Source organism: Pagrus major, chromosome 21 (genome assembly GCF_040436345.1).
Source record: "Pagrus major chromosome 21, Pma_NU_1.0".
NCBI lineage: Eukaryota > Metazoa > Chordata > Actinopteri > Spariformes > Sparidae > Pagrus > Pagrus major.
Window position 1 is genome coordinate 17,701,916 of NC_133235.1, and position 14,960 is coordinate 17,716,875.

A 14,960-nucleotide genomic window follows, 5' to 3' on the forward strand; every position below is an offset into this window, starting at 1 on the left:
GATAGTGTAGTATATTAAATCATTGCAGGAAACATCATTCAGTGTAGCAATGTCAGAGGAGCAGGAGCATATCGATCACCACGTGACATATCTTTTCAATCAAGGCCTGACACAGGCTGAAATAGCATTATGCCTTGCTATTACAGATAATATAAACATTAGTGTGCGTAATCTTAAAAGACGGTTAGCAAGGCTTCAGCTATATTGGCGGCACAATCTAAGTGAGCCTGATGTCATCGTTAACTAGCTACATAGCTGACCAGCTACGAGGTCCCGGGCGTCTCCATAATCTCAGGCCTATCATATCACAGTCATTATCTCGAGATCTCAAATTAATTATATCGTTATCTCGGGAAAACTAAGTTTCATTATCTCGAGATCTCGAGAAAATTATCCCGTTATCTCGGGAAAATGGCAGTTGTTATTTCGAGATAATAACTCGAGATCTCGAGAAAACAAATGAAATGAACTCGTTATCACGGGAAAACGGAGGAAATAAAATGTATGAATGCATGGCCCTTTAAGGCTTCCGTAGATTACTACAGATTTGTGCATAACTTTGTTTCTCAATTATTACATTTAATGTTAAGTGTTTATTATTCAAGTTTTTTAAACTGTAATTCTTTAAATGATTTCAATACTTATTCCGTTAGTTCATGCTATCTATTTTTGATTTGCAGATTTATTGATTAAAAAGGGAGCAAATGTTAATGTTGCACACAAACTGTTTACACAATAATAACTTACACAATAATAAACTGTCACATCCACAGTGATCAGTTGTTGGACTGTTTCCAGCAGCAGAGGGAGATGCAGTTCTCTGTATCTGTGTAACAGCTGCCCTCTGGTGGCGCTTCACTAACATACGTTACATTTTCAGAAGCTTCAGTTTGAATCCCACAATGACCAGCATAAAAATATTGATTTTTCTGCATGTTATTATGCTTGAGTCTTGTAAACTGTTTTGATGTGTGATGCTTCTAATTGTTCCATAAGTTTTATTGTGCTTTTTCCTCTTGTTCTTCTAATTTTTAACACCCTTGTAATCTGGATTTTGAAAGGTGCTTCAGTATATCTTTCTTACTTCTTAAAGCTAGATTTTGACACAGTGGGACACACTTGTCTTAGTGTTTCAAAAATCAGTTTGTCTGTCTGTGTGTGTTAGTAAGAGACAGAGATAGAGTCCTGAGTCTGAACCTGAAAACCAAAAAACGGTGCACAATATTTTCATGTTTTTATTTGTATATTAATCATGGCAATAATAAATAATTCATAAATAACAACCTTGTCATCTGTTTGTTTCCAGAAGTCATTACAGCTGTTTGTTTGCTGATAAGTGTATCAAACGTCATCTGAAAGATAGCAGGTCATATTCTGTTCTGTAAACTTTGAGATTGTACAATTATGTGTGACTTTAAAGTCGTTTTTGTTTACAAATGATACAAAGGACTTTTAAAACCATTTTGAAACAAATGGATAACCGGAGTCAAACTGCTACAATCACTACAATGGGATAATGAGAGGACACAGAAAGAGCTGCTCATCTGTGTGTTAAAGTCAGCTGAGACAGTGTGTTGATTAACAGCTGGAACAGCTGGAGGCGTCAGGAGTGAAATCTCCGGCAGTGGTGTCAGGAAAAAACGGCAGTCTGTGCATTCGTGATCCGCTCTTTGTATGAGTCCAAGTCCAGGGAAGAGAACTTAAAGATGAGCAGTGCTTCATCCTGATCCGGATCAACACAAATCCATTCTTTGAGAGCAGGAGTGTGAACTGTTTATGCATCTTTCAGAGAGTTAATGTGGGCGCAGAGTTTCAGTGCAGGTCCCAGTTTAAGGTTCATGGTGCTGACCAGGTGGTCTTCTGTCAGAAGCAGCAGAGCCTGCCCGTCGATTTCCTGGGAGCGAAACACCTCGGCTACATCCTGACCACCTGGAGGAAAGAGAGGATAGTTAGCTCATACCTCTGTGTGACTGCGTTTAAAGGTGCACGATGTAGTTTTAGGAAAGAAATTTTAATCAGAAGAGAAAAGTTCTTCATTGAATGATTTGTTTTTTTTAAATGCATAAACAAACTGAATAAACAAACTGACATTAAAGGACAACACAATTTCATACTGTTTTAATTTGTTTATATGTGGCGGACCCTGCCACCTTTCTAGCTTCAAACAGTGTTCTGGGGACCTTATTTTCCTCTGAGAACAGCTTGTTTATTCAAAAATAAATATTTTTTGAGTTTGTATTATTACCTCATTTATAATGTAAATATTAAATTCTGACTCTGAATTTCTTCTCCAGAACTACATAGTGCCCCTTTACACAACACACTGTAGTTTCTTACTATGTGAAAAACAGGCCCGCTCCAGATTTAATGGGGCAGTTTAATCAAAGCTAACGCTGCTGTCTTGAACATCTGGCAGCATTAATTTGATGCACAAGAGGTGATTCACTGTATGTCCTCGAAGGCAGCAGCAGAAAAGTGTGTACAGTATATGAAAGAAAAGCTGCTAATTTTGCTTTAACAGTGAGCAACCCAACGCTTTTCAAATTCTTGTTTAATGTTGGTGTTTTGTTTGCGATGAGATGTGAAAGCTCAAAGGCAGGAGATGGTACCTGGCAGGGAGTTGATGTAAGAAAACACTTGTTGTACGTTCCACTGAGACGGACAGCCGACGTCTTCTTCTCCGTCAGAAACAGTGATTGTTTCTGTCATCGTCTGCTCCTCCTCCCTCTCCTCCTCCTCATCCCTGTCCTCCTCCTCCTCCCTCTCCTCCTCTCTCTCCTGCTCCCTCTCCCTCTCTCGCACTCTCTCAGCCTGTTTACGGAGCCTGGTTGTCATGGGAACAGGAGGCTCATCTTCCTCCTCTTCCTCCTGGTCTTCCTGGGCCTCCTCTGAGCCAAACGACCCATGAGCCTGTGGAGCACAAAGACCATCAGATAAATACTGTACTGACTCGGTGCAGACGACTTACAGCGAAGGTCAACCAGGTATCAGCCCTCGTCATCTCGTCATTGTTTTTGTTCGCATACAATGAGTGAATAAAGTTTTGATTTATTTGAATCAATGCTTGGTGGTTCATTGTGCTTTAAGCAGCTTTTAACTCTAAAAGAATTAAATTTGTCTGTCTATTAGGCAAACGTTTTAGCAATTTCAGTCAAATTACAGTTTTTGTTTTGCTTTGTGATCTAAGAGCCTCAAATGTTTCACTGTTCAACTTTTTAACAATTATGATTAAAATGTTTCGTCTGTCTGGAAAAAATCCAGTTTTTCTTCTTGCTTTCGTCTTATTTAAGTCTTTCAAATAACTTTAAACAACTAACTCTTTACTAATTTTGTGAGATCCTATTTTACTTCAATAACTTTGGCCATTTAACTGTCTGCGTCCGTGTTTTTTGTTTTTTTTTACTTTTAAAAGTTTTTTTTAAATTCATCATCATTTTACAGTCGACTCTATTTTTCCTCTCACTATTTTCTTCTGTCTTATATTATTATTTTTTTACTTTATTTCATTGTTTCATTCTGTTGTTTTATTGCAAAGCACTTTTCAGCTCTATTTATAAAAATGTCATAAATACCCTTGACTAGTAGTGGCAGTAAAAGAGTCACTCTGTATATATAAATACAGTTTGATTCAGATGAACCGGCAAGAAAAATGTTTTTGTTTTCACAATTGTCTAAGAAGTTGTTTTCAAAGTATGAGTTCACCCAAAAATGGGAAGTCAGTCATCATCTGCTCACCCTCATGCCGATGGAAAGTCATGTGGTTTTGTAGTCCACAAAACATTTCTGGAGCTTCACAGCAAAAAAGAGTTGCAACATTCTCCTAAACAACCGAAGCAGATGGAGACTTGGATTACGCCGGACAAGCTGTATGGAGCCATTTTATGGTTGTTTGTTTTTTGGCTGATGTTTTACATTTTAAAACAAGTATTTTCCATTGGCATGGGGCTGAGTAGATAAAGACTGAACTTTCATCTTTGGGTGGTTCTTTAAGTTATAGACCAGTTGTTTCTGACTTGGGATCGAAGAATTGATCTTATGATCACCAGGATACAAAACGCAGAAAAAATAATTCTGTCACATCTTGCTCAGACTTTCCTCTTTCTGTTTTTACTTCTGGACTGAACTGAACTTAATTGACTCAAATAAAACAACGAAAAAACACTCATTGAACGAACTGAAGGCATTCTGTCTTATTGAAACAGTACAATCCTGAAATTGTGTTCAAGCCCTGAGTCTCCTTCACTGCTCTGCTCCTGTCAGAGGCAGCTGTTGTTCCCCAGAGAGCAGCTTGTCTCATAGGACCAGTGATCCCTGCAGCACTCCAGCATTTTGATATTTGCAGCAGGTCAGTGATATTAACTGACCTGTCTCAGAAAATGTTCTCTGGAGGCTCCGTTGACTCTGCTGGGGGGTCGACCTCTCCTGCCCGCAGGCCTGTGACCCCAGCGACCGGCCCTCAGCATGGTGATACGCTTGGTGCAGCTCACACTGAACCTAAACACAGACAAAATATTACATAAGATTTAATGAAGCCTACTGCAGAGAGTCAGGCCATTCGTCTTTGAGCTGATAGCGTGCATCTGGACTGAGGCTGTCCTCTCTTTAATGCCTGGATGGAAAAACCAGGAAGTCATTATACACTTGAGACATTTTCTTATAGCCCAAAAGGAGCTCGATGGATTCCAGATGTCAGACGCCTTGTCTCACCACTACCAAGACAAACATCTCCTTTCTTTTACGTATCTTGTGTGGCAAAGGAAATACCACAAAATGCTGATTTTTTTTATCTTTATTTACAGAAGGAAGGATGTTTTACTGAGCTCTGGGCAGCTTCACTCTACTATTATACAGTAAAGTGCTTCATTCAAGGGCACTTTATTGTGACTTCAATCAATCCTGTATGAAGCTGCTTTTTATTCTTGATTCTGAAATGTGTTGATCACGTCTCGATGTGTGAGTGATTTATTTACCTTCTGACGCACGTCATGGAGCAGAAGCGTTTGGAGCGCAGGAACGTGTGAGCGTAACCTCTGCTGCCACAGAACTCACACTGCAGCACACCTGCCACACTATCCCCCAGCTCTGCAACTTCACAGGACCAGCTGTTAGTCACACATGTACACATACACACACATATATACACACACACAACCACACTTCACCTCACCATCTGCTGCGGGGCCGTCGTTTTCCATCTCCGAGTCGGTCGAATCCGACTGGTCAGCATCCAGCGGACTGTCCTCTGCTGCTGCGTCCCCGTTGGTTTGCATCTCCTGACATTCAGGAAGTGAAGCCTGCTGGTCGGCTAACAGCGATGAGGGGACCACCTATGATAAGAGGTCCATTTAGAAAAGTTAAATCTCACACACTGACATGGAAAGAGTTCTGTGTAGATACAGATAGGGTGTATTAAAGAAATGAAACGCACAACATGTAATTTTTGCCGTTACGGGTCTCTCTATCAAAACAAAACAAGAGATGTTTGCTGAGTGTTGTGGGTGGAAGCTCTGGCGGAGGGGAGAGGCAGAGCTGCTTCTCAGAGCGACTCTGGAGGAGATAGTCTGGTGCAGAGCCAGAAGTTCTGGAGGAGATAGTCTGGTGCAGAGCCAGAAGTTCTGGAGGAATAAACACCTCAAAGCTGAGCTCAGGATAATATTTGAAATCAAACTTACTGGGAATGGCTCCAGGCCCTCTCGGATAACAAAGCCCTCTACGAGGTGTGTAAGGACGTGTGTTGTAAGTATCCTCTCAGGGCTCCCTGGGACACTGGCTGGAGATGAGGGGGGCTGGCTGGGGCCTCGTACTGCCGCAGGCAGGATGGGAGGAGGTAGAGGAGGAGATGGAGGAGGAGGGTTGCTGCTGTTGTTGCTGCCGGGTGTGGTGAGCTGGGACGGCTCTTCCACCACTGGTGACCTGATCACCGAGCGACTGGATATGATGGAGGATGAGCCCATCACTGCTGAACGTAAGGAGGCAGGAAAGATAACAGAGCTGAAAATAAGATTACCAGTTAAACCTGGTTTATTCCAAAATTCCTAATTCTTTATTTTCATAAGTTACCATGGAAATTCATCCCTACAGACTAGCCTGGTTTCAGCTTGGACAGTTTTCAGGCTTCAGCTTCCCCTCAGGCCGAACCAATCTGACTGAAACTCACTGTTTCCTCTGTCCCTCTGTACTGCTGCATTACATTCATTTATTTGCAGGGTATTTGAAATTTAAGTCACATATTGACAGCACTGCAGTCACCACATGTACTTTGAAGTTCACTGCAGTTAAAAGTTAATTAACAACTTTGACCCATGAGCGCAAGTAATTAGCTAGAAATATTTCCACTTTAAATGTCATTAAATGAAATCAAAGAGGCAGTTATGTCCAGGGTGGGCGGTAACGGATCACCTGTAATCGGGATTATGTGATCAGTAACTATCATCAACCCAGATTACATTTGAAAAAATGTTTAGTTAGTCTGTAGTAAAACTGTCAAGAATTACTCGATTACATTTTTGCTTAAATCCTTAAAATATGGCAATTTGATGACTATTAGCACACTAAGAAAAACACGTCTGAAATACAGGATTTTCTTAGATAAGCGCTCTGCTTTGTGGCCGACATATTTAGAAACAGAAAGACTTCATTAGTAACACCACCTTTGACGTTGGAGTTTTGTTTTTTAACGATGATTTATGGATAATGAGAGTTTTAATTCTATTTCATTTACATTAAAAACAGAAGAAGAACATTTTGAGTCAATTCTAATCTTGTGTATTAAGAGCAAAGTCCTCCTTTCGGCCTTTAAAATAAAAATCAGCAGCAACAAAAACTTACACAAAAGGAAGTGAATCCCACATGTTGTATACTTTGCTTTTCTGAGCTAGCTTTATGGAGTTCATAGGGTTAGAAAGGGTTTTATTGTCCTGTATTCTTCTCTTTTCTATTTCATTATCATGTTTTACCTGAACCATTCTGTTTAGGAGGCCCAGTGAGAGGTTTTGGGGTCCTGTCTCTCTGTGGACTGTAGGAACGTTCATCTTTCCTCCCCTCAGCGCTCAGTCCATTCACTTTAAATGTTTGCCCCGACTGAAATTCAAACCACAACAAACCCTTGATCAAAATGACACGCAGTGAGAACAAGCAAAGCTTACAAAGCTCAACTGCAGCACACTCACCGATGGAGTTTCATTGCGTCTGACCGGATGCACTTTCAGATCAACAGCCACCGTCTGAGGAGGTGGGAGGTTCTGGTAGGGCATCTGGACAAGAGCCTCCGCTACAGGCAGCTCCTGCTCCGTCAGCATCACCCGTCCCGACTGGACGGCCAAAGCCTGGACCGAGTGCAGGGACAGCCTCTGGAGGGAGGTTGGGGGGTTCTGGGGCAGCCTGGGGAGAACCAGAGGTGGAGGAGGAGGTGGAGGCTGGTTCTGCACTTGTGGGAATGAGGTCCGACGCTGCGGAGCGGCCACCAGAGGAGGAGGCTGAGGCTGAACAGTGGCAGCTGGAATTGAGGTCTGAGCTGAAGATGCAAACACGCTGGTGACAGAAGAAGAGGAAGAAGAAGAGGAAGAAGAAGAAGAAGAAGAAGAAGAAGGGGCTTGGGAGTCATTGTTGGTTTGTGACTGATTGCTGGTCAGTCTTTTAATTGAAAGAGGAAGAGGGTTGGAGTTGGTGTCTTGAGGTGCGACTCTGAGGGCGATGGGCTGGAGTTGTCTGTGGTTTGGAGCTCCTCCTGTGGCCTGCTGGACGATGAGCTGGTGGTGCGCCACCCGCTGGCCCAGTGGACAGGACAGCTGCTGCTTGACCAGAGCGTGGGTCTGTACTGGAGAGTAGGCTGGGGGGAGAGCGATGCAGATTAGACATGAAGAACAAAAATTAACAAATACACAACACAAGTAAGGTTGTCCTGAAACAAACAACACCTGCACCACTGTCAAGGTACATTAACTAAAAACTTCACATGGCATAACAAAAAGTAGATTCACATGCACGTTGGTATCCTGGTTTTGTGTCTTCTCCTGGTTTTGATCACATTTGAGATATGACTTTACATTAGAGAAATTTGGACATATCTCTGTTTACATGAACAGTATTCAGGTTTCTGATGTCTGCGTCAGTATGGGTGTTTCTTTAGGCCTCTTTCAGTTATTGCTAGTGATCTTCACTATTTAAACGTGCAGCTACATTCAGAAACATTTCCGTCTTACACCTTTTCATTCCATCTAGTTCCATTATAGTCTATGGAGTATATCTTTGAGTCTCGGCAACTCACACCAAAAACAATCTAGCTGGATAAATAGCTCTACAGGTAAGAGGGAAAAAAAAATTTTTTGATTCTGGGGTGAACTGTCCCTTTATGTCTGAAACACATGGGCTTTCTAGTAATCTTTCCTTTAATCTTCAGTGTTTGAACACATGAGCTCACCTGGGGTTATAATCTGAGGTCCTGAGGCCAGCCGGGTGACATCAGCCGGTCCTGTTTCTGTTGAGGTGTCCGTCAGCTGGTTGGTCTTCAGCGAGCAGACTGACGTCTTAGATAAAGACGCGGCCGGGGTCAGGGCTTGGGACTGGGTGGATGGCTTTAAAATCACACTGTGGGCTGTGGCCAGAGCTCCAGGCAACTGGGCGCGCAGAGCTAGATTCTGCACCTGAATATATGCAAAAAGAAAGCAACGGTGGTCCATTTTATGCCATTCTCATTCCTATTATGCACCTTTATTAATGGTTCCTCTCACGTTCACCAAAATCCAAAGCCGCAGTCCTTTTGAAAGATGGCTTGTGCTCAAGGTGTGCAACATCCTGAGCTCTATAAACATTGCAGTCTTGTGGCATGCACGGCGTCATTCTAATTTTGTGCCTGGCAAAGTTTGTACCTGAGAGGAGGTAGGTAAAGAGGAGCAGGAGGTGACAGCAGGGAGGTCTGACTGAACTGCAGCCACCGTGGCTGCAGGGGTGAGAATGAGCTAACAGAAGAAAAGCAAAATGCAGGGAGAGACAGGTGGCAAGTTGGTTAAAAATAAAGATTTTCAATGTTGTCGGAAAACATAAGAGAACGCAGTCAGTAAAAATAGAAATAGGGCAAACGAGTCATGCGGTTTCAAATACCCGTACGACAAACAGCTTGACATGTTTGAAAAGGTTTTTACCATCTGAGTGCGAAGGTACATCTGAGCTTGGTTACAGTTGGCCGGTCTGTTTCCCAGGAGCATGGCCTGCTGGGATATGGTGGTTGCAGCACCGGTGGAGCTGGATGTTTGAGTTCGGCCAATCAGCTGGGCCGTCACTTGAGATGCTGGTAAGGTAATCTGGATTCAGATAAATGGTTTAAAAAGAAAGAAGCTGGGGTTAATATTTGTGTTGAGAGCAGGTCAGACCGATGAGAGCGGTGACCCAGATACTCACTGAGTTTTGGGAAACACCAGCAGGCTGATGAAGCAAACTGCTGCTGGATGATGAAGGTGACTGCCTCTGACAGACTGAAGCCTGAGAAACATTGGAGAGAAACCCTGAGAAATTAACAAAACATGATGAAAAATGTCCTATGTTAAAGAAAGTAAGAAAAAGTTTCTGGATCCGTCCCTTTATCCCAAAAACAGTAAATGGGGTCTGTTTTGAGCTTGAATCCAAATCCTCCAGTCAAGTTTTGTGGAAATCTGTTCAGTAGTTTTTTGCGTAATCCTGCTGACTAACCAAACAACCAACAAAATACAGACACAGCTGAAAATATGACCTCCCTGATGGAGGTAATTACAGACACCACCTGACCTGCTGTAAGGTGGCCAGACTCTGCAGGTGGGGTGTGTGCTGGTGCTGCTGCAGGGCTGCTGTCTGCAGCATGAGGTGCTGCTGCTGGGCTGCGTACATCTGATGCAGATACTGGGCTGCCATGCTCTGAGGTCTGTGGATGGCGTGCTGGATCACCTGTTAAAATTACATGACGGACACATCAAGCACCTCACAAAACAACTTGGCTCCCTGTCGTCAGCACTAGGGTTTAAACACATACAAAGAAAAACAACAACATTACAACAATCCTTTGCTGCCTGTCACTGGGCCTGGCTCCTGCCTATATCTGTGATTCGCTAACTCTTGACCCGTGAATCAAAAGTGACCAGGCTTTCGCTGCCCCAGCTATGAACTCCCTGTGTGAGGTTCCTGGGCAGACTAACTATGTATCCTCCTTTAAATCTCCTCTTAAAACTCACTTTTATCACAAGGCTTTTTCTTAACTAATGGTATTTAATGTTGTTTTAATTATTCTTTATTTTGTTCATATCTAAAGTTGTGGGTCTTATTGCCTTTGCTATATGTTTTTATTGTAAAGCAAAACAATTGCTTACAATTTGTAACTTGTAAATTTGTAACTTTCTACATGTAAAACGTTATTTGATGTTTATTTCTTTATTTGATTTGAGAAATTGCTTTGTAAAAAATACATAACAATAAATAATCTGCCTAGATGCAGGCCCAATAGATAGTGGTTATTGCTGGCTGTACAACAAATGTAACCTTGGGCATACAAGAGATACCCTGAGCCTTTTGATTTTAATTAATTGAGGTTATTAAAAATCCTTATAAAAAAACATAGCAATCATTTTAAAGTAACATATAACTCCTGGTAGACTGAACAAAATATAGACTATACAGTCTGTATTTGAATAGCCTCTATCTTAAATGATCACAGCAGTACAGAGGACTGTCTATATCCTCCACTGCCTTTCTTTAATTTTATTTAAAAATGTACAATAATCTTTTTTTTTTTTTTTGCCTCTAAGAGTATCATCTATCACCTGCCTACCTGTCAAGTCAAACAATGCCTGCAGAGGTCCCAGGTGCTGTCTATTACCTGGAGTCCTTGCCTGTAAAATTAAACAATGCATGCAAAGGTCCCAGGCAAAACCCCCCCCCCCAAAAAAAACCCAGGGGTCCACAGGCTCTGTCTATTACCTTGACCAGCTGACAGTCAAGTCAAACAATAAAGGCAGAGGTCCCAGGCAGGTGATATCAATTACTTGGATTCGCTGCCTTTAAAATCAAACAGTGTATGCAGAGGTCCCGGGCTCTATCTATTACCTGGACTACCTGTCAGTCAAGTCAAACAATGTATGCATCAGTCCCAGTGCTGCCTATTACCTGAACTCCCTGCCTGTAAAATAAAACAGTGTATGCAGAGGTCCCAGGCACTGTCTATTACCTGGACCACCTGACAGTCAAGTCAAACAATAAATGAAGAGGTCCAAGGCAGGTGATGTCTATTTCCTGGACTATCTGTCAGTCAAGTCAAACAATGTATGCAGCAGTCCAAGGTGCTGTCTATTACCTGGACTTCCTGCCTGTAAAATTAAACAATGTATGCAGAGGTCCCCGGACTCTGTCTATTACCTGGACTGCCTGTCTGTCGGGTGAGATGATGCTGAGGGAAGTGGAGGGCGCCTGGGTGCAAGTGGTGGTGCTGCTGGGGCTGACTGTTGCCATGGTGACGATTGCTGATGTGGTGGGGGTGGTGGTGGAGGCCACAGTCCTGTTAGTGTCTGCCTGCTTCTCTCCTGGGCTCTGCCTATCCATCTCCCAGGTCACACTCAGATTCAGTAATGAGAAAACTGTGGAGGTAAAAGAGACATTAATTAATTAAAAGGAAGTAGTTAAATTAAACAGCTCCGGCTTCAGATCAAGCCGGGTAACGGACCTGTGCTGCTAGCTTGCTCATTTGTTGTTTAGTTAGTAGTTTAATAAACTGTCTCTTTTAGCCTTTAGCTTTTTGATTGGTCCAGAAAAGAGATGCTAGAAGCCAGTTGGAGCTGTAAATACTGACAGGTGTTAGTCCAATATAAGAAAAACAGCCTGTGTTCACGCTCAGTACGGTTGCACAATCTTACATTAATATAACATTGAGCAGATGTTTTTTCTTTTCCTGATTATTCATCAACAGAATAGGTTATATTCATCACACTTTGAGGACACTGGTTGGAGGAACGTTGACAAAACTCAGTCTGCTATAGGACTATTTTAATTTGTCAATTAGGTAAAGATTTTTCTGTGATTTTGTTAAGAAAATATTAATTCTTTTATAGAGTTCACTGTGGCATACAATCAGCAAAAGTCAGAAAATCAGCCAAAGTCATGTATTGGCAGTATGCCTGACCGAAATGATACAAATCATTTATTTGTTAATGATAGAGGGCGAACAGTAGCTATAATTTATGCCATTTTAATTCGGCTTGGTTTCAATTTACTATACCCTACTAAAAACATACAAATAGAATTAATATAAAGTCACATAAACCGGGGAAGTACTGAAATACTAGCCTTGTTGTTTTCTTTTCTTTTTAGCCAATACCTTGGAAAAGTGCATGTTAATAAAAAAAATAAAATAAAATAAACAAACTAAACTTTATGGTCTGCAGGTCACCATGAACTTCTGTTTGACCCTGGACATTTTAAATAAGTGATGAACAAACAATAACATCACAACAGGAAGAAAAACACATGGATTTTTCGCATGTTACCTGTGAAATCATTGTTATGAAGACCTAATAAATATCTTCGAAAAGGTAAATCACCCGTATTACTGATTTATTTTTAAACTGGTCTGTGTAAGGGTTATTTCATGCCACTAACACATCTGTAAAGAGACAAACATCACACAAAGGTGCCACAGTGGAGGGTTTGTCTATCTCTCAACTGCTGATCAGACAAATACGAGTAAGATATTTTATTTAAGATATTAATTTAATAATCTCACAGAGCTAGTCTTAAAATACTGATATTATTTGCCATATTTCACAAGGCTGGACACTGATGGTCTACACTGCTACAGCAGCTGGAATATTGATTGCTTTTTGCTGCAGAGCCGCTTCTGTCCAATTAAAAACGCCGGCAGAATAATCCCGATCAACTCTAAACGATCACAAATGAGTCTTATATTAAATACACTGTCTATGATTTAGGAATCTTCGGATAATAACATTCACCACATCTGGATGTCACCCCTGTCGGTCTGCCTCTCATCGCTCAGACAGCGCTTTATGCATGCACAATCATTCACCTCTTGTCGGCGTTACCTGCCTGTTATTGATAGACATGAGCCATCAGGAACTGACCATACCCCGGCACATTGTCCCAGTCATGAAGCCCACTGATGCGTCAGTTCTGTCTAAAATGGAGATTTAAAAAAAAAAAAAAAATCAGACGCTACATAGCAGCAGCAGGCAGTAAAAACAGCCTTGACACAGCACCGCTCGCAGTGCGGGAGGACCTTCCACAGGCGGGGAGTCACCGCATGGAGAGTCCCGGAGATGTTTGACGGGCTCAGATGAGCTGTTATCCGCCTTGACTGACGTCTGATGAAAGGCTTTAAATATGAGCGTTCAATGCTTTGTGAGGTAAAACCCCGAGGCTGGACACAAAAAGATGCGTCAGGATACAGCCAGCTGATATCACAGGAATTAATTAACTCTACAGGCTAATATTCCCTCCTATGGGTTTGTTTTCTCCCCATGTTTGTAAACTGTATCAGAAGAAACAACAATATTAAGTAAATCAGAACTGGAGCATCAGAAAGAGTCATTTGAGAATTAACCTACTTTGGGACACATAGGCCTAATTTATTGTTTGCATTTGTTTTGTTAAAATAGCCTATATTTTTGCAAAGTTGGAATGCGAATCCTTTTTTTGTGTTTTTCCGATTATATTTTAAAATATGTTTGGATATGCATATCAATGCATTATAATGATGCATAAAGAAAGGAAGAAGAAAGAAAGAAAGAAAGAAAGAAAGAAAGAAAGAAAGAAAACCAAAAGTACTTTGGTGTTTTAAATTCCAGTCTCTTTGTGTTTCTGTCTCAGTTTCTTTTGGGAGGACAGAAAAATAAAGTAATAGTTTCCCTGGTGCTGGTCATCACGACCTGTCAGGGATGCTCTTTTCACATGGTATTCAAGAAATATACCTAATAAATCTGCGTGAACTACCTGGCACAATGTCTGAACCATAGATATGTTAAATGGCTCTTGAGGGAGCAGCAGAGATTGATTTCATTATTTTATTTGATGTTGCTGTTCACGTGTTAATATATATAAAGTCATTTCCTCCATGTACACAATCATCATGCTGTTTGGGGTGGTTCATATTCTCCTTCTTTCTTTTCTCCTGTTTTTCTCTCCATTCTAGCACGACAGCACAAAATATGCTCGTCCACTTCTAAAAATAAACGTAAACAGGAAATGCTTCTGCTTTTGTTACTGGTCAATTTCGCTGTCATTTCCGAACCACGGCACTTGAATGCGCGACATGTCTTGAGGGTCTCTACGATGTCCGAGCTCAGACGTTTGAACTTGAAAGCAGCACTTACCCACACAAGACGTTTCATTTGGTACAGTCGGAATGCTGGCAAATGATATATTTAACTTTCCAGATATGTAAACCATGTTATATTGTTTTGTTACTTTTTATGTTATCTTGAAACACGTGCGGAACAGGTTATGTGAATGTTTCTGACGTGATATTTGTTTAACATCATTGTACGTGTGTGTATGTCTGTATACTCAACCCCTAACATTCCGACAATGGACTATTCCGTCGTTAGGCCTTTGCAGTAGGGAGTTGTTTGGCGGACCCCGCAAGTTTTTCTTTACTTTACATGTTATTTTTGTTTCTCTAAAGAAGGACACATTCATCGTTTTTATCATTGCTTGCCTCGCTGTTTACTCGGCGTGTCGACGGACTAAACAAACACAGTGTTCTGGGCGTGGTACACAACTAGAGAGCCAAAGAAAGAAGGAAGGCATCGGTGACTCGGAGCTGAGCTTATGATGCCGACGTTGCGGGACAGCACCATGTCCCACCCCGGCGAGAATTCACACCAAGTCCGGGTGAAAGCTTATTATAAAGGGTAAGAAATCACTGTTCCTCCCAGCGTGTTATCGATGTTGTTAACAAGCCAACTAGTAGCAGTTTTAGACTTGGAGAG

The 14,960-nt window shown here is 41.7% G+C and overlaps 2 protein-coding genes across 2 annotated transcripts in view; one reads left to right on the top strand and one right to left on the bottom strand.

The window, feature by feature from the left end:
* Positions 1-1,372: 1,372 nt before the first annotated feature.
* Positions 1,373-11,571, bottom strand: phc3 (polyhomeotic homolog 3 (Drosophila)). The gene is made up of 14 exons (XM_073491897.1): positions 11,377-11,571; positions 9,760-9,915; positions 9,397-9,477; positions 9,141-9,299; positions 8,868-8,957; positions 8,420-8,642; positions 7,170-7,828; positions 6,957-7,080; positions 5,673-5,959; positions 5,168-5,327; positions 4,971-5,088; positions 4,365-4,494; positions 2,610-2,910; positions 1,373-1,929 (listed from the first exon to the last, which is right to left on the bottom strand). Exons 1-14 carry the CDS (start codon positions 11,557-11,559, stop codon positions 1,775-1,777), a joined length of 2,826 nt encoding a protein of 941 aa, XP_073347998.1. The 5' UTR covers positions 11,560-11,571; the 3' UTR covers positions 1,373-1,774.
* A 3,011-nt stretch (positions 11,572-14,582) lies between these two features.
* Positions 14,583-14,960, top strand: part of prkci (protein kinase C, iota) — a 33,979-nt gene continuing 33,601 nt past the window's right edge. The window contains exon 1 of the mRNA XM_073491301.1: positions 14,583-14,882. Coding sequence (XP_073347402.1) covers positions 14,800-14,882 — 83 coding nt within the window. The 5' untranslated portion in view covers positions 14,583-14,799. The remainder of the gene's footprint in view (positions 14,883-14,960) is intronic.